A 20,028-nucleotide genomic window follows, 5' to 3' on the forward strand; every position below is an offset into this window, starting at 1 on the left:
AAAAGTGCCTAAAATGTAGACCTTGCTAACCTACACACCGTAATATATTAGCCAATAGGCATGTCAGAGTGTCAGAAATTTCAACATACTTACCGCGCATGACGACCATCCACTTGCGCCGCACGCAGCACGCTTTGGGCAGCTATAATATGATACTATATACCTATATGTATAGCCGTGGATGTAGCTAAATGTATACATACCTAGTTAGCAGTTTTACTTAATTGTTTTACGTTTATATTTTTAATTAACTTCCAACGCCAGCAAATACAAACGACATTAACTTTGTATCCGTGTATACAACCTATTATGTTATGGTTTTAGGTATCCCTTTTATCTAACCTGCATAAATGTAACAACAAAATAATGATAATGAAAATGTAATTTTACATTATTTTTTACATTAATATTGTTTCAGTTCGTGTCCAGACACCGTAGTGGTCACACGCATATTTCGCGATACGTTTTAATAGCTCTCGATAGCAGTGAGTAAATCAGCAATTACGACGTGGAATTCACCATACGGTAAAGTTCCTATTTTATCTAAGCACCATAAAAGTCCACCATCTCAATTACCGTATCGTGATCCAAACCCGCGCCTACGGGTGATAAGCCCGTTATCGTACACTAATAGCCACACACCCCGATCATAATGAACTCATCAGCATCTAGGCGCGCGCCCGCTAAATCAACAACTTCTAGCACGCACACTGCTAATACGCAAACCAGTAAAAATAAATCAATCTCGAATACAAATAATAACCGCATACAGAGTGTTTCAAATCAATCCAACACTTCAAATGAAGTTTTTTCGGACAACGAAAATGATGATTTTCAAATAGTCAAAAACAAGTCTAAACGAATCCACTCTTCGACCAGTTCAACTGAAAAAGCCGAGATAAAGAAATCTAAGCCTGTCTTTGTTAGCACAAATAGATATAATTCTCTTTATACTCACGACATTGTAAATTCTACCGAATCGTCTGATATGCCTATAATCAACTCAAATAATCCCGAAGCTCAAATCAGTCACTCTCCGTTACCCCCTCCGATATTCATACGTAACATTAACGATTTCATCGAATTTCGTAATCATTTAATAAAATTGATTGGTCCTCAAAACAACCTCCCGATATTATATCAAATAATCAATTATCATCCTTCTTAATAGAATTCAAACAACTCATTAATCCCCTAATTCAATTACTTACCACAGTCATTAATAAATTAACTGTAAATAATGATAAATAAACAAATTAACAATAAAAATCTTAAAATCATTCTCTGGAATGCTAACGGACTTAAAAAAAAGAACCAGAACTATTAAACTTTCTTTTAGAAAACCAAATTGATGCAGCTCTTATCACTGAAACCCACTATACAAACAACTCTAAACATTTCTTTCCTGGCTACAAGGTTTACAGTACCAATCACCCTGATGGGACGTCTCATGCCGGTTCTGCTATCTTAATATCATCTTCAATCCAACATTATCCCCTACCGTGCTTTCAATTCCCCACTATCCAAGCAACAAACGTTTCAATTTCAATAAATCATATTCCTATAATTATCTCGGTAGTCTACTGTCCTCCTCGGCCAAGTATATCACAGTTACTTCTAAATCAATTTTTATCCTCATTAGGTCGCACCTTCATAGCTGGTGACGATTTTAATGCCAAACACCTATTATGGGGTAGTCGTGTTGAAAACCCCAGAGGTAGTATTTTCTTCAATTCCATACAAATGAACAAGCTCTCAGTCTTTCCCCCCCCCCTGGTCCAACCTACTGGCCAACTCATCAAAACAGACAACCTGATTTACTTGATTTGTTTATAACGTCAATCCCAAACCATATAAACCACAGCATCCAAAATGTATGTGATCTGTCTTCTGACCACTCTCCAGTCCTGCTAAACATTATGAAACCACCAATTCTTATTTCTCCTCGTCCCTCCCTTTCCAAAGGTCCAGTCAACTGGAACCTTTTCTCCACGTCGTTAGAAAACAATACAAACTTAAAAATTTCACTTAAGTCTTGCAACGAAATAGAATCCGCAGCTCTAAATTTAGTCAGCTCAATCCAATCAGCAGTCTACGAGTGTTCCTATCCTCCTAAACCAAATTGTCACCCTAAATCCAAACACAACGATTATCTTTTACCCCCTGATATAAAAGCTTTAATTTCTGAAAAACGCAGGGCACGCTCCCGATGGCAAAGATCAAGACTACCTTCCGACAAATCAACCCTCAATAATCTGTCAAATACCATCAAAAAACTAATCCAAATACATAAAAACGATCTTTTTGACAAGAAATTTAAACTTCTAAATACGCATGATGGATCTTTATGGAAAACCACGAAAAGCTTGCTCAAATTAAAAAAATTCTCAAGTCCCATTAAAAAAGCTGACGGTTCGCTTGCATGTTCAGACCTTGAGAAAGCAAATCTTTTTGGGGAACATCTCTCAAATATTTTCACACCTCACCAAAACATTATTCCTAATACCGCTCATTTAGATAAAATAAATAAATTTATTGATGCCCCATTATCTATGTCTCGTCCCATCAATCATGTCTCTCCGAATGAAATTTCTAATATTATACAAAGGTTAAAGCCCAACAAATCTCCTGGGCATGACTTGATAACGAATAAAATCCTAAAACACAACTGTTTTGCTCACATATATATTCAACTCTATGTTAAGATTGTCTTATTTTCCTACCATCTGGAAACTATCCATCATAATTCTCATACCCAAACCAGGTAAACCCCCTAATGTACCAACTTCATATAGACCCATAAGCCTACTTCCAACTTTAGGTAAATTATTTGAGAAAGTTGTTTTGAAAAGGCTAAGACCAATCACATAAACACAAAAAATAATACCCAATGCCCAATTCGGATTTCGTGCGAAACATTCCACAATTCAACAAATTCATAGGCTAGTTGACACAATTTCTTCCTCTTTTGAGAATAAAAAAAACTGCCCAGGAATATTCTTTGACGTGGCGCAAGCCTTTGATAGGGTCTGGCACACTGGTCTGCTTTATAAAATTAAACAATTCCTTCCCGCGCCACTATACCTATTAATTCGATCCTAACTCGAACATCGTACCTTCAAAGTTCGTCACGGTAATTCTCTTTCTTCTCTTTTTCCAATCCAAGCCGGAGTCCCTCGAGGTAGCGATCTTCCTCCTGACCTATACAACATCTTCACATCAGATATCCCCACAACTCCAAACACGCTCTACGCCACCTACGCCGATGATACCTCCATCTTATCCCTAAATAATAGCTCAGTAGAAGCATTCAATGCTCTTCAACTCCGCCTCGACCTTATTGATAAATGGTCCTCCGACTGAAAAGTTTTACTTAATTGTCTTACGTTTCTATTTAATCAACTCTCAACGCCAGCAACTAGCAAGTAAACAATATATAACGACTTCAACTTTGTATCCACGTATACATCATCATATTACAGTGAAATCTCGATAACTCGAACAAGTTTAAGTCGAATTTTCGATAACTCGAAGGAATATCTTTACCCCTGCATTTCAATAAGTACACACAATTAAATTTCGGTAATAAAATAAATTATAGACATTTTTCATATGTTCGGACTTATTGCAAAACATTATTTCAAATATATTATAACACTTACTTACTTGCCGAATACCTGAAAATCATTTATTCACAATCCACGCTCGTTTTGGATTCATACATATAAAATCAAGAAAAGAGATATTTTGCCAAATATTATGTCCTACAACAACATAATTTCTGATGAACCCAAAAATATTAATAATCTGTTTTATGATTATTTTGCATCAGTTTACAAGAAACCACTTCAGCAGATTCAGTCATATATTCATCATTTAGAGGATTTAATACAATACAAATTTAATAGATTTACAAATTACAGTAAATGAAGTCTATGAGGCAGTAACCCTCCAAGGTCTTGATACCCGTCCAGGACCTGAGACATTGCCTCCAACACTGTTTAGCAGCTATTGTTATGTTATCACTATGCCTATCCATAAATCCATTACACATCTATTTTCACTTTCACTGAGAACTGGTGGGTTCTCATAAAATGGGAATCTTCTATTATCACCCCTGTTTGAGAGTTTTAGGATCATTCTATAAAATATTACAGACCAAATTCTAATTTGATTATGTTACCTAAGTTATTAGAAAAACTATAATCGAACAAAAGTTACCTGAAATGTTCAATAGCATTTTAATCAGTGAACAACATAGATTTCGTGAAGAAAAATCAATCAACACTACTCTATTTTGTTCCACGCATATTATATAAATTCAAGAGGTGTATTATGGTAATCAAGCAGAGTCACTCACATTAGCTTAGACTTCTCAGTTATTAGCAACGTAAATACTTTGATGGACTTCATGTATAGAAATTATTAAATTGTATGATAAATTGTCCTGAATTTATAGTTATATACTTATATCTAATATTGTGTTCCATATCCCGGCATTATTCTACTCATGCAATATATCCTATTTTCATATCCCATTCCCTTCTAAGAATTACGTCATTAATAACAGCCCATTATGTCATTTACCCAAGTCTGTTGTAATAAATTAGAGAATTTTTATATAATTTATGGTCCAATTTGTAAATTGATAATAGTAATTGATAATGAATAATGTGTTAAAATTAATACGAATAATAGTATATATACCAATACATAATTAGTATCATTATCACAATTGTTTCTTTATTCTTTACCCTTTGTATAGATGTTAAGCTATGATATAAAAATAATAATATTAAATATGCAAAATGTCACAAGAAAGTAGAAACACCGATAGCTATAATAGATAATTCATTTATTTTCCAAAAAAAAGAAAATAAATACATAATTACAATATATATATACCTAAATAATACAATACGAGATACATGTTTATAAAACTAAACTATGTTTTACAAAAAAAAAAAATATTTATATTTATAAATCGCATATCATTCTTTAATTATAATCAAATCTGATGAAAATGTAATTATATAGCTTATATTATAATATATATAAAAATAGGTAATATATATTCTTCTTATGTTCTAAGATTTAATCAGTTAATACTTATCATAAATGAGTCACAACTTTTTTTGGAGTTTCTGCAGTTGTAGTTTTTTCAATTGGTACTTCATTTCTTATGGACGAGTCACTCTTTTTCCTAAAAATTATAAAATAAAGATCGTTGAAACATAATGTTTTTAAATACTAGATTATCAAATAATACGTAATTTTATGAATAAAATAACAAACATAAAGATCATGCATGAAATATATTTATTTAATCTAGAATATAATTATTAACAACTGTTATATTGTTATTGTACTAGCCGAAAACTATCTTCTTGAATATTTTCGTTTGGTATATATAATAATAATAACAATATGGATAAATTATCAACTATAATAACGACGAATTTGTGGCAGTTCCCATTATAATACCAAAAATGATAACACACAACAACTATGAAGAATATTTCGCAACGTCAGGCACATCAAACTAATTATGGGCTGGAGGATGGCTGGGGGGGAGGGGGGCTCTTGAAAAAACACCTGTTGGTATGGACCATAAACTATAGGATTGAAACTTAGGATAACTGAAAGGAAAAATGTTGTTTTTACCAAACCAAAATATTAATTTCCACGTATGAAAATAATAATTAAGTAATAACTTACCCTCGCCCGAACATTTTTCTAGTCAAATCTCCAAACGGTGCTTCTACGACCAAGTATAATGCTAAGCCCATTAAATAAGTTTTAAATGTATCGTATATCCAAGCATCCAACTGAAAACAGACGAATCGAAACAATATTATATTCGTATAATATATTATGAACAACCTTTTTGTCATGGAAGACAATGCAAATTATTTAGTGACTTCATACCATTTTTTATTTGATGTTCCAAATATTATCTTTTATCTTACCAATGATTTTGCTGATGGATAAGTGGGTAGTCTTTGAGAACTCTGAGACATCATCATAACGATTAGGTTCACTAAGAAAACGCAGTATGAGAGTTTCCCCATGGGTACAATAAGTCTGTTATCAAAAATTTTTGTTAAAAGACCTGTAGACAATAAAAAAAAATTAAAATTCTTATTACATATTTTCAATACTAGGTAAAGGTTTATGATAGCTTATAATAATGAAATCCGATTTCCACATTTTGCAGTAGATATTGCTATAATAACAATAATAATGTGATGATTCAAGCCTGGGCATAAACTAGTTAAAAAGTTAAAATTAAGTCAATTTTAACTTTTTTTAATTTAATTTAATTTAATCTGACTATTTATATATTAAAAATTTATCTATATTAAAAAATAATATTTATATATTATAAAATAAATAATTAAAAACTTAACTTATGTTAATAAGTTAATTGTAATTTTTCTCATAACTTTCAACTTAACTGAGTTAAAATAACTATTGATTTTAAACTTTTTCAAATGTTTTCTATCAACTTAACTTAACTCAATTAAAAATTATCATTAACTGGCCCAGGCTTGGGTGATATCGTTGATATCTTAAAATCATAAACTGTTAACATTATTGCTGTCTGTACGAAAACGAAATTTGGTTTGGAGTTTCGGACACATACATATATATAAATGAATTAACGGCATTCCGTGTGACTAAAATTCAAATTACCGTAACCAGTTGTGTAATAGCAAATGGTGAACCACACACCTATTGCCGTCCATGTCCAATGGCTAAATGTCGAATATAGAGCTTGTTCCAATAGATTATAAGGTCTATGTCTCGCATAAAATTTAGCACCGTAAAGCTGTACGCACAAAGAGACCACAATTACAACTAACGTCCCTCCGTAGACAGTAATCTAAAACATAAAAATCGCGGTCCATATGGTTTCGATTCAAAAACGATAATAGATATTATGTGTGTACTCGATATTTACCAATGATAATTTTGTTTTTGTCTTTTTCAATTTATCAGCAACGAAGCTCATTGCCACCCCGACAAAAAAAGGCGTAGCTCGCAAGTGAGTTGCTCTGTAAGACTCATTAAACGTTGTAGAAGTTCTGGGGTTTTCTAAAAATCTGAAATTAGGTAGTTTTGTATTTAATAGCTAGGTACATGTATAATTCTATAGTTCAACGGTTTAATAGTTGGCTTCTGTATCATTAAAATGTGTAAGTATATTATTATGTGATGACACAGTACACAGACAACAATAAGACTTCTCGTGTTCAACAAACAGCATTAAAAATGTATTGTGTTTTCGTTCTTGAGAGCACGTCTGTACATAGACTGCAACACGACAGAACACGGCTGCTTCTATTGACAGCCGTGCTTGAGAATAAACTCATAAAATTTAAAATATTATAGCACTTTTGAATCACACAAAATAACATACATAATGCATAATATTAATAAATACAAAGTAACATATTACACTATGATAAAAGGCACTGCATATTATAATGTATTGGTAATAATCGTATGGGTGTTATTATTTAGGGCAGGTGGTATTTTCAGTATTTTAGAATATCGGTATAAAATGAATCGGTAATTACTGTTATTAACGAAAATACCTTGCCACGGTAATTACCAAAAATACCGTATGCCTACATTTATTATTTATTATTTTTATATAATCAATATGACATAATATAATAGCCATATCCTAGGTTAGAAACACTAATTAATTCACCGAGATCCGGTAGTTGACAAGGTATGGTATTTTCGGTAATAACCAAAAATACCGTATAACCGATAATACCGTAAATACCGGTAGTAAACAAATACCGGATACCGCGGTATCAAATTTTAAATACCACCTGCCCTATTTGATTTATAAGATACCTCAAAATTCGATTCAAATTCACTTAGATAGATATTAAAATATTATCATTGCAATTTTACTTACGGAATGTGTATTTTAAGTATTCCATCATTTTTATTCAATATCGTGCTTATAAATGGCGTAATCATCGACGCAATAATAATGGTTGAAAGCAATCCAATTCCGTATTTAGTGTTCTTTGTGTAAATATAAACTAAAACAACTCCAACTATGAAGAACTGAACGTCACACGATATGTACCAGCTTACTATGAGGCACTGTTTAAATATTAGGTAAGTACGTTTAAAATATAGGCTAATATAGTTTTTGTAGACATGATTTCCTTTTTAACTAGGTACAATGTATTTACTTTAGGTACAAATATAATATATAATTATAATTTATAAGTCTTACTTCATACTTGGCGTCTATAAAATTACTTATAAAAAGCAAATTGGTCCACCAATATTTTTTACATGTTTCCGCTTCGCTCCAGGTTTTTTGAGGCCAAAATGGCCCGTCACCAAGATGAGGTACGATATTAGCTGTGATCGCCATCATTGCACAATAAGCCGGTAACATTCTAAAATCATAAATTAAGATCATATTCATAATTGATAGCGAATATTTTCCTTACGTTCCCTAATATTGTGAACCAGCGTATTAACATAAAATTACATTCGATTTAACAGTTTAGGTATGACAAAATCGTTTTACCTTACTATTCGGTAGATAACCGGTGACGCAAGCTTTATCCATACTGATCCAGCTTTCATGAATATCGGTGAGGTTGTCATGTACAAGATAAAACCACTAAGGTAGAAAAACGGATCTACTAGATTCATACTAGTCAATATTATATCAGGTCCAGACATGTACATCTATAATTGTTAGGGAGTAATTTAATTAATGGTATATAGAATTGTTATATGAACAGAGTTTAAGTAATATAGTTGAAAAAATAAGCCTAAGAGCTATCTAGTAAAATTTACTTAATAGATAACAGACATAAAGGAAGTCTGCCTAAAATAGTTTCTTTGTTAAAAATTAAAATACTAACTTTGTAATATTTTTGCATCTTTAGTAATGTATATATATTTTTTACTCGAAAAGGTGAAATCTATATGTATGTCGGTCTGTCTGTGTGTCCATATTACCATGGCAACCAACCCCGGGAGGTGAATGAATATTTGTCTGTCTTTAAACAGGGATTTTGAGGAAATTTTTGTTTATAAATGGTTGTCAAGGGTTTTGAAGCTATTATAATAATAATTATGGTTGCCGGGCAACGGCATCAGCTAGTTTAAGCTAGTATATTATAAAAAGAAAACTGTTGGGGCTAAAATATACTATTTTAGATTTCTAAATAATACGTGTCTATAAATATAAATATATATATTTAAAGCTGGAATGAATTCTTCGATGGCGTAAAATTCATAAATATATTATACATATACAGATACATATAAACATTCTGTAATATTGTAAAATTAAATAAAATTCACCACTACCCCAGGGGTGTAATTGGGGGGGGGGGGCATTGTACCCTCAAAAAAACATTTTTTTTTACTGCTAACATTTTGATCAAAGTATTGGTAATGAACATTAATTATTATAATTTATAAGATGTACTATATTGATTATTATTTTTGTCTGCAATAATTATGCCTACATAATAATATTCTTTCCATAAAATCATTGTAATTATTCAGAGACTCGTGATAAGAAAATTATTTAAATGTATGAAATATTTTGTTAAATAATATGTTAGGCAATATCCACATTCCACATTTGTATTTCCCGCAATGTCAACGTGACAGAGGATCCAAGCTGTACATTTTACAGACTACCTACCTAGGTAGTAGTTTAAGAATTACAGAAGTCGGGACCGATATTGTTAGTTGATTTAGATGGGCACTACATATACTCATACTCGATACTGTCATCAGAGCGTCGTTCATAACCACACATTTTCAAAAAAAGGTCATCGTTTAAAACCGCACATTTTTCTACCTTAACCCCGCATATTTTCTCCAAATCAAACAGTTCAATACCGCACACATTGATATATATCAATAACGTATACATTTATCATTTATCATTTTGCTGATTACATATTGGATAGTTATATTGAGACCAATCATTTGCGGCAGCTATGCGAAAGCAATTCCCGCGGCGCCGTCGGTTCAAAACGAAAAAAAAAAGATAGATGTGTTAAATTAACAACAGATAATTACTGAAACCAAATTTCGACTCATATGAAACGGCAACGTGAATCGTACACGCAAAGTATGTAGGGAGAAAGAAAAATCGATTTTAAAAGTATATTATGATCATTTCGTTAACAACGAAATTAGTTTAATTGATTATTTAAAAACATTAGGATGTAAGTTTATTTCAATTTAATTATATATTAAATTATTTTTAATAACAATAAAATATGTTTAATTTTTACTTGTCAATCAAATGTGTGTGATTTTGAACTATCGACCTTTCAACTTTCCCTTTTTTAACAATATAATAAATGTGTGCGGTATTGAACGATGTAAAATGTGCGGTTATGAACGTTAAGTGTGCGGTTATAACGACCGCCGTGCCATCAATTTAGAAGAAAATAACCAAAGGTTCTTGATGCGTGATGTAAGGTGTTATAAAGGAAAGGTGAAATAGATTAATTTATCATTTACACATATAACTATATAGGTAATTATGTAGCACATGGTGAATAACACATGGAATATAATTGTTGTGTCTTAATATTTTATTAACTTACATTTTCGATTATTTTAGAATGACTCATAGGATTTCCTACTAAATACATGAATCTGTGACCGAACAAAATGAATATCATGGTTGTCACTTTCAAACCATTCAGAATATTTAATTCGTTCGTTTTATCATATTTTAATAATTCTTTGACAGACTTGATAAATGAAAATGAAATGAAGAATTCATCATCTGTAAAACAAAAAAAGGTGGATAAGTGGATGTCGCTCTGCTGTACAGTAGGTTACAAGTGGGTCACTGTAATGGATGGTGTTAAATTTGAATTCAATGATATAATATCATTGTATAAGAAAAACGATTCTGAGCGAAAACGGTCAGTCACCCTATGATATTACCAAGTATATTTGATGATATTATTGTGAATAAAGTAATTTATATATAACCTATTAACGTGGAGCCTTGTTTTAAATTTTCAATCCTTAGCCATAAAAGTTAAACAATTTATAAATTTTTAACCACAAAATAATTAATAAATTATAAATTTGATAAATGTTGTCAAAATTTGAACTTTAAATGCTTATAAAAAAAAATTGTGCATATGTATTTTTAATATTTTTCAACTGCTATTAAAACGATATATCAGGAGTCTAATATTAAATTTTCACGCTTTTTTACCCAACAAATAAAAATTTATTGATATTTATAGAATAAAAAACTAAAAAAATTGAAAACTGACAATGTCCGTAAACAGCTCAAAAAGAGTCAAAATATTTTCAACATTTTATGGTGTATAGGAAATGCTAATATAAACATTCAGTGAAATTTTCAAGTATCTACAGTCATTCGTTTTTTAATTACAATAAAATAAGAAAATTGTTACATGTGAAATCGAGTAAATATCAAATGTTGTAAAAATATAAATTTCAGACGCTCATAAATATTTAATTTAAGTTTCTTCTAGACATTTTTTTTTTTGATAAAGGTAGACAAACTTATGAGTAATCTTATATTACATTTTAAAATCTTAGATTTAAAAAGAAAAATTTTTATGAATTCTCATCAAAATAATTTGCTATTTTTCGTGATTTTTCCGTATTTTGTCAAAATTTGAACTTTAAATGCTTATAATTAAAAACTGTGACTAAGGATTTTTAATTTTTTTCATCTGCCTTTGAAACAATAAACTAGGAGCCTTCTATTAAATTTTCAAGCTTTTTTACTCAACAGATAAAATTTTATTGATATTTATAGAAAAAAAAACTAAAAAAATTGAAAACTGACAATGGCCGTTAACAGCTCAAAAAGAGTCAAAATATTTTCAAAATTTTATGGTGTATAGAAAATGCTAATATAAACATTCAGTCAAAGTTCATGTCCCTGCGGTCATTTGTTTTAGAGTTACACCAAAAACCAAAATCGATTTTCTCGAAAACAGATTTTGCGTAAAAATTCCCGTTTTTCCTTAATTTTTCTTTTGTTTTTCACGTCGCTTGTGAAAACTACCGGGATTTTTACTTTTGACCCCCCAAAGTACCAACTAGATTCACTTTCCTATCAGAAAAGTTACTATTGAAGAAAATCCAAGCACTTTTACTGTCCTAAAAGGTGATGACAGACACAAAAATAAAAAAAAATAAAAAAAAAAACACACATCATTATAGAATCAATACATTCATCGCTTCTCTCAGAATCTAAAATAAGTTACACCACAAATATAATATTTTCTTACACGATTGAGCGAGACATCACTTTAGTTCCACTATTGTTGAACGATTTTGATCAAAGTTAAGTTTATTATAATTTTACTAAATGTCTAAAATATTCTTAATTTATATTTAATATTTATTTCGTAGAAATATTATAAAAATGATTTTAAAAATACATGAATAAGTTTGTAGATAATAATATTATCATATATAACATAATATGCGAATAAACTTGCATTATAGATTTTCAGAACTTTGAAATTAAACCATTATTTAAGTATCAGTTTTTTATGAATAAATTAATAACTGATCATTGTAAACACTGTAATAAGTATGATATTTTTAAAAACAGGCCTATAGAGTAAAGGGATATATTTTAAATTTCTATGGTAAAAAATTGCAAATCAACTATAAGTATATAATTGTATAAATATAGGTTTTCACACACACGGCTCTAAGAACTTACTTATATTTTCGCGACCTCCCCTAGAATTACATTCGGTAAAAAAAAATGTAATCTGATATAATAAATTTAAAAAACCACAGTATCATTACTATGGATTTCCTGCTTAGCTGATAATGTACAATTAAATATAACATACTCATAAGTATAAAGGATTCGAACATTTGATATTATGTTAACAATTGGTTATGTCACTCACCTGATAAGGTTTTATTTTGTTGACGCGATAGTTTTATGAAATGACCAACGGTCACACCACAGCAGATCATAACAAGTAGTACGAAAAATGCACTAAAAAATAAATAAAATCAACAAACAACATTATTTTAAAATCGTTATGCTAACACACAATAGAATACATTTTTTCCAAAACACGTAACATATTATAATATTGAATTCAAAAACAATATTTTCCTTAAAAACATAATATAGCTGTGATACGTAAATATTGGTTATAATTAAGTACATAATTATATTTTATTTCATTATTTCCAGCCATCCAGGTTGAATGGAGGAAAGTCAATAGAATACAAACCGGGGAAGACATTGTGCTGTATAGTAGTTTTCGAGTTGGTATAACTCGTCATTGAGTAGGCCACTTTATTGGATGTATTTTAAATTTGAATTCACTGATAAATTTTATACGATGAAAATGATTCTGTTTGAAGACACAGTCGGTCTGTCAGCCTATAATAAGTCTAGAAAATAATTCGAAATTTTAAATGATTTCGACAACATTTGAATCTTAAACACTTATAAAAAGGAATGTGGCTTTCCGCCGTATTGTTTTTAAATTCTTGTAAGGAAAACTTATGAGAAACCTTGTATTACATTTTTCAACTAAAATATTCATAAATAAAAGCTTTATTATCCACAAGTCGAATAATAACTAAAAAATTTGAACATTTCAAGTATCTATAAATAGGTACCTCAAAACGAGTCAAAATATTTTTTAAATTTATAAAATTTGAAAGTGCCTATACTAATAGTTTGCGAAATTTTAAAATATATAGTTATTTGTTTTTGAATTAAAAAGAACAATTCCAAATTTGTCAAAAATTTGGTTTTACGGTATAAATATTCCCGTTTAACCGTATATTTTTTTGTTTTTCCCGATTATCTTGTAAATTTCTGGAAAGTTTCCACTTTTGACCCCTCCAAGAACAAGCTAGGTCCAATTTTCTACCAGAAACCTCCCTGGAAGTCGATAACTGGAGCATTTTTCTGGCATAAGAAGTGGCTTCGGACACCAATTAAGAGTTAAGACACACATCATCATTGTGAAACCAAACATTCTCTGTTCTCATCACTCCGTTTAGAATCTAATAGATTTTTAATTGTCATATAAATTTAAATGATTATTCATAAACCGTAAACCGAGCTTTTAAAAATCAAATGATATATTCTTAATAATGTAATTTTAATATACTATTAACCGGTTCGAATGCGTGTAACATATAATATTTTCTAGTACATTGTCAATGGTTTTTTTAACCAAAGTCATGGTTACCATTTGCAGTTATGAAATATTTTATTTTCTAACGTATTTACTTTTGGTTAACTATCGTTGCCTTTGTTTTGAATTAACAAATATTATTATTAAGCAGTTTTATCAATAATCGCAAAACTGACGTATTATTTTAAATGCTTGCCAAATAAATGTGGTTTAGTACCTATATTGTAAATATTTTGTTTTACAGCACGTCAGCACATGCCAATGGCACAATGGTATCTACTATTATATAATATATTAAATACTAGAATAGGTACTAGATGTATAGGTACGCGTACATTGATCGACATTGATGACGCATCTCTTTAAACTTTACGCAGGCCGTCCTTATCCCGGTTAATTGTGTTTTTTGCCTCGTTCGAAAGAAATAATTGACCATTTGTGTTTGTATATTTCACCAGAGAGGCCAGAATTTATTGTATTTTATATTTTATGCTAAAATTGTATTTATTTTACGGAAATCAGAATGCTCAGTCTTTCCATATACTGTCAAAACGAAAATATTGTTTTTGTTTAAGTTATCGTCGAATTACCTGGTTAAAAAATACGCCATGTCGTAAGGATACATATCTCCACTCACAGTGCAGAGTATCGGGTCTACTTGGACGACAGCTTTGAACTTCTCCGGTAAAAACACCTTGTCAAATTCATTTTGCAACGACGTCTGTAGATCTGCCGCTGAACAAGAATCCGGTATGCATATCCCTAAATTCAAACTGTTTCGTTTGACTAGATCTGGAGAATCGACCCACTGAAAAAAATTTCCAATTCATATCTATTATAGTAGGTACTTCTTTTGGCATAGTAAAATAATGTTGCCATTTGTTCACGCTTGTGCAGTTCAGTGCTTTTTTTTTGTTTTTTTTCAAATTTAGTTTTATCTAAAACTGATCTAGATCGCACAGCAATTAATTAATATGATGATTACTTATCAACGTTTTATAATATTTTATACGAAATATTCCGTTTTATTATTCTTGCTGTATATAAGCTAATAATAATTGTTCGTGTTAATGGTGGTAGGAACTTCTTAAGTGGATATCAAGTATTACAACTACGTACCCCAAGTACTGTTTTCCACGCGTGATTGTCGCTAACGTCATTAATGTTGTCCGTTCCTTTTTGGAAAGAGTAATTTTTCCCCATTGGCGGAAATAAATGTATTTCAGACAAACAATACTGTCCCTTCACTGGATAATTAACGTCGACACATTCGTCATAAATACCCATATGATATTTGTTGCCAGCTAGTATGCCAATTGGATGTCGATTCCAAGACTCTGCCACTGAAAAATAATAAATTTTAATCGTATTTTAGGGAGTTTATACACTTACAAACTATAGTACAGCCATATATTAATCACGAAATTCAGATCATTTAGTTTTGTTTTTGATAAAATGTTATATTATTGGTAAGTGGAGGAATTTGAACTTAAAAAACTTTTAACCTATAAAAACATGTGTATATATTTAATTTCAGTGAGAACAACTGTAAGAGTAAGCTTGTATACATTATATTTTCGATACGTTTTGAAGTTTAAACTAAAAAATAATTTGCAAATGTTTTTTATTTTATTGAACTTTTTCAAAATTGAAGGTACCAAAGTTATGTAAATTTTTTATTGGACATAAAACTGTCTAAAAATTGACATACAGACGAAAAATTAAAAACGTAGTATCATTATTTTTATACAAATATGATACATCAATTATTAAAACCATTTCATTCGGTATAGCTACTGCAGGCTGCCACCTATATTTATGATAATACCTAAATAGTTTAAAAACTACGGGTGTTGATTATTATTTATTAGATATTTAAAAGACGCAATAACAAGTTACATTCAATTTTGATTTTGCCATTTTGGATACCTATATCTGGTTATTGCAAACAACTATTAAGTAAATAATGTTGTATATATCCTATAGCTGGTGGTATTACAAATATTTATACCGGTGTTCGGTATTTATTTACTACCGGTCACCGGTATCAACGGTATTATCGATAATACGGTATTTTCAGTAACAATAGTATAATAACCAAATTACTAGTATTCTTATAAATACCGAAGATACCTGATATCTACAAGAATTTTATTACCCATATCGGTATTTACCGATGTACCAAAAAATACCAACATACCAGCGGATTATTTTTCTATAATTATTTTATTCCTTCGAAGTACCACTCGTGTGCCTTAGATACGTGCAGTCTGACGGTGTGATTTAATGACGTTATACGTAAACAACACGAGTGATTTTTAACAAAATATGTTGGGTAAACGTTTTGGTGTCGTTTTCGCAATACAACGATATTTTCAAAATATAACAATAATATATTTGTTTAATATAAATTGATATAACATTGGAATTTCAAAGTTTGAAATTTGAATGTAAAATTCTATATGCCTTATATAATATTAACTAGGTATTATGTTCTAACAAAATCTCAGAAACCTTGATTGTCGATCTATTTTTACCTGTTATAATATATAAAATTAAAACTATAAATATTCAATGACCACCAATAACTCATAATAAGTTTTTTTTAATACTTTCTTTTAATTGAAAATAACAACATAGAATAAGAACAAGGCTAGTTTACGCTGAGGTGGGTGCTAACTGCTAATCACCCTCGCCACACTAACGAGTAAGAGACTACTGTAATCCAGTTGTTGTACGACCTACCTAGGTACTTACTGTGCATATTTTTCAGTTTTGAGGTAGACTCTTGTAAATACTAAATACCTGTATGGCTGCATGACTACATGTATATACATATCTAATGTTCGCTCTAAATTTATAATTTTTTTTTATTTACTATCGTTCTGCCATAAATAACAATAATAATATGAACAATAGGCTTATTATCAACAGTAATATAAATTTTTTGTTTATTGTGTTATGGGTACAATTTACATATTACATAATATACTAACAAAATTTCACAAACTATAACCGAAATACCCATTTTAAAAAATAAGATTTAAGTATCATAATATGATATGGTATTATTAAAATTAATTATCAATACTTATAAGTTGTTTAAAATTAATTTTCAGTATAGATACAATAAAATTACAAAATTCATGATGGTAGGAATATTTTTTAATGACGATCAAAAAATATAACCACTGTAAAAACAATAAAAATACTTTTTTCCCATCCATTATACAAGGTAAAAAACAAACAAATCGTAAATCATTAATAAATATTTTGAGTCTCTGACAAAATTTAATTTTTTTTAACAAATTGTAAAATATCTAAAAACATTTTTGAAACGATAATCGGTAATTGGATATTTTCAGCTGAAAAAACCATATGATGAACTTAATATTATATGATAAATGATAATATAATCACTAATTAATAAATACGTGACTAAAAAAATTACAATTAATCGAAATCTATGTTGGAAGGTCGACAACTATATTCTAATCCTATTGAAAATATTTTTACCGCCTCAACGAAATTTGACTAAAAAAAATAACATCTGATATTACTGACCGCAGGTATTATTGTGCATCGATTTTTGGGACTGGTAGATTCCCACTCACTACTACATTAGGAATGCGAATACGAACCGGTTTAAATTCGTTTTCATTTACCATATCAACCGGTAGAGTAATACGTATTTAAGTGTAGGTATATTACTGGATTAAAATTGCCTATAGGCTATAATATGACATAGCAGATTTTTATAGGTACCTAGTATTGCTAATGCAACAAGTGTGTAACGTTTTTCTCGCTTTTGAATTTAAAACAGAGTAGTATTAGTTTTGCACAATGGTATCTTTTTATGAACATTTTTTATTTATCTTATCCTGCAGTAAAAACATCCACACATTTCATGTGTTTATTCACATGTTTACATACGATTCGTATACTAACTTAGCAGTTTGAAAACTGTACGGAAATTGCAGTGATGAGTATCATTTACGGATATTTTAATTTTGAAGCAAGTTATGATGATTTTTAAATTTACAAAAAATGTACAGTTTTAAAATGCTCATAACTTACTTTGTAACTAAAATATTAATAAAAGCCTCCTAGAAGTTCTAGACTCTAGATAAAATAATCTTAAATTTAAATTAATTAATTTTTTAAGAGCACAAGAATAATAACTTAATAACTAATAAGTAATAACTACAATATGCCTTTATTGTGATATAAGTAATACTAAGATATCCGTGTCTTGCTATGCCCTTATACATAATGATTAATGGTAGGTACATCATGATTATAATAATATAATTACAGTAGTTTCAATAGTTGCATACATCTTAACATAATCGTAATGTACATATAGATATCACCGTCGTACAACTATAGTAATGATTTAATTAATATGATACCTATAATTACCCGACGTATTAATTGTTTGTAAAAACGAAAATAACCGGCTAATATATTATAAAATTCGAGACACTTTTAAGCTATAGAAATTCCATGTCCGTATTTATACATAGAAGCCGTATAACATAAAAATAAATATACCTATACAAAGAATTCAAAAACCAAATTTAATTTTTCACATTTTGAAGGTTTTTAAGGATTGTAAGGATTTTGCTATGTTTCTATTTTAGGCACCCCATCGGTTGATTAAAAATATTAAATACCTATCACCAACCATCAGTTGGGTGGCGGGAGGGTAACCCCATCCCCGGAATGTGAGATTCTTCTGTACACATCCTATACATTCTTACGTTATATTAGCTTAATTCATATACAAATTACAGTTAGGGTGTTTTTTTTTAAACATATAACCTCCCCTCCTCTAATTACAGACTTAACATATTATGTTAAGTTTAACGTGACAATGATTTTACAATCAAAACGATGATTTCTATATCCAAAAAATAACATTTTTTTACACTACTACAATTATTCATAAGCTATTATGTTGTGACATTTGTTTTTTTTATTTATAGGAAATTTATTATCTAAGAAATATTGAAAAACGTTTAAAAATGTATAGATTTCTTTTAAATGATTGTTATGCTCGTTTCTATCTAAGTGCTAAGTGCGCACTATTGCAGCCTCGGAATAATTACATTTTTGGAGGCATAATATGTTATGTGTATAACGTTTTTGGAGGTATAATTTTTTTTTATTACAAATTTAGTGTTACACTCACTTCTGACGGCCCAATCGGTGTAATTCTGTAAGTTTCGAACGTACATATCCACTTGTCGCTGGCAAGCGGAGCTGCCCACGCGTTGAATGGTGAAATTGACCAACGTTCGGTAAAACAAATCGGAGACCCACAACTCGGGGTAAATGTCGACATCGTCGTCCTTCGGTGGTAGTACATTTTCACCATTACCCGGCGGAAAGGCCACGCCGGAGCTGTTGAGCGCCGATGGTAATTGTGACGACCGAGGTAGCGACAATAGACCGTCGTCGTTCCGATGAACTTGACCGTTGAACTCGGCCGACGACAGTGTCAACAGCACGAACGCCGCCGTCGACCATATCAACGGCGAGTGCAAAAACATCGTGAAATGTTATTTTTTTCTGAATAAAGTGGACTTGAACGACCGTCGGCGTATGGCATGAGACTGGGAGGCGCAGTAGGATACGTTTATATTATAAAAAAGTAGTTCAACCTTCTACGTATGGTATATTACAAAGTGGTGGCGACAGATTTTTTTGTCTGGGTGGGCCATTGATTTTAAGCGTCTCAAAATTCGCCTTACCTATTGGGTGGTAACAACTTACAATTACGGGTTGATAAAAAAATAAAGGTCACTATCGAGTGAAATAC

General features: G+C 30.3%; 1 protein-coding gene across 2 annotated transcripts; it reads right to left on the minus strand.

The window, feature by feature from the left end:
• Positions 1 to 4,834: 4,834 nt before the first annotated feature.
• On the minus strand, positions 4,835 to 19,812 carry LOC132941769 (nose resistant to fluoxetine protein 6-like). 2 transcript variants are annotated; one of them, XM_061009927.1, is made up of 13 exons: positions 19,399 to 19,812; positions 15,324 to 15,547; positions 14,795 to 15,012; positions 12,948 to 13,039; positions 10,626 to 10,810; positions 8,570 to 8,733; positions 8,267 to 8,435; positions 7,937 to 8,130; positions 6,965 to 7,106; positions 6,736 to 6,886; positions 5,970 to 6,112; positions 5,719 to 5,828; positions 4,835 to 5,203 (listed from the first exon to the last, which is right to left on the minus strand). In XM_061009927.1, exons 1-13 carry the CDS (start codon positions 19,757 to 19,759, stop codon positions 5,113 to 5,115), a joined length of 2,244 nt encoding a protein of 747 aa, XP_060865910.1. In that variant the 5' UTR covers positions 19,760 to 19,812; the 3' UTR covers positions 4,835 to 5,112. The 2 variants fall into 2 exon arrangements, with proteins under 2 accessions (XP_060865910.1, XP_060865909.1); XM_061009926.1 differs by having other exon boundaries at positions 6,697 to 6,886.
• Between the last annotated feature and the right edge of the window lie 216 nt (positions 19,813 to 20,028).

The sequence above is a fragment of the Metopolophium dirhodum genome, chromosome 3 (genome assembly GCF_019925205.1).
Source record: "Metopolophium dirhodum isolate CAU chromosome 3, ASM1992520v1, whole genome shotgun sequence".
Classification (NCBI taxonomy): Eukaryota; Metazoa; Arthropoda; class Insecta; order Hemiptera; family Aphididae; genus Metopolophium; species Metopolophium dirhodum.

Excerpts from the sequence above, each read along its gene's own strand:
- LOC132941769 (XM_061009926.1), bottom strand. The coding sequence starts at position 19,759 with ATGTTTTTGCACTCGCCGTTGATATGGTCGACGGCGGCGTTCGTGCTG. Across the intron at positions 6,113-6,696 it reads CTATTACACAACTGGTTACG|GTCTTTTAACAAAAATTTTT; the intron begins GTAATTTGAATT and ends TATTGTCTACAG. Across the intron at positions 5,204-5,718 it reads AGAAAAATGTTCGGGCGAGG|GAAAAAGAGTGACTCGTCCA; the intron begins GTAAGTTATTAC and ends TATAATTTTTAG.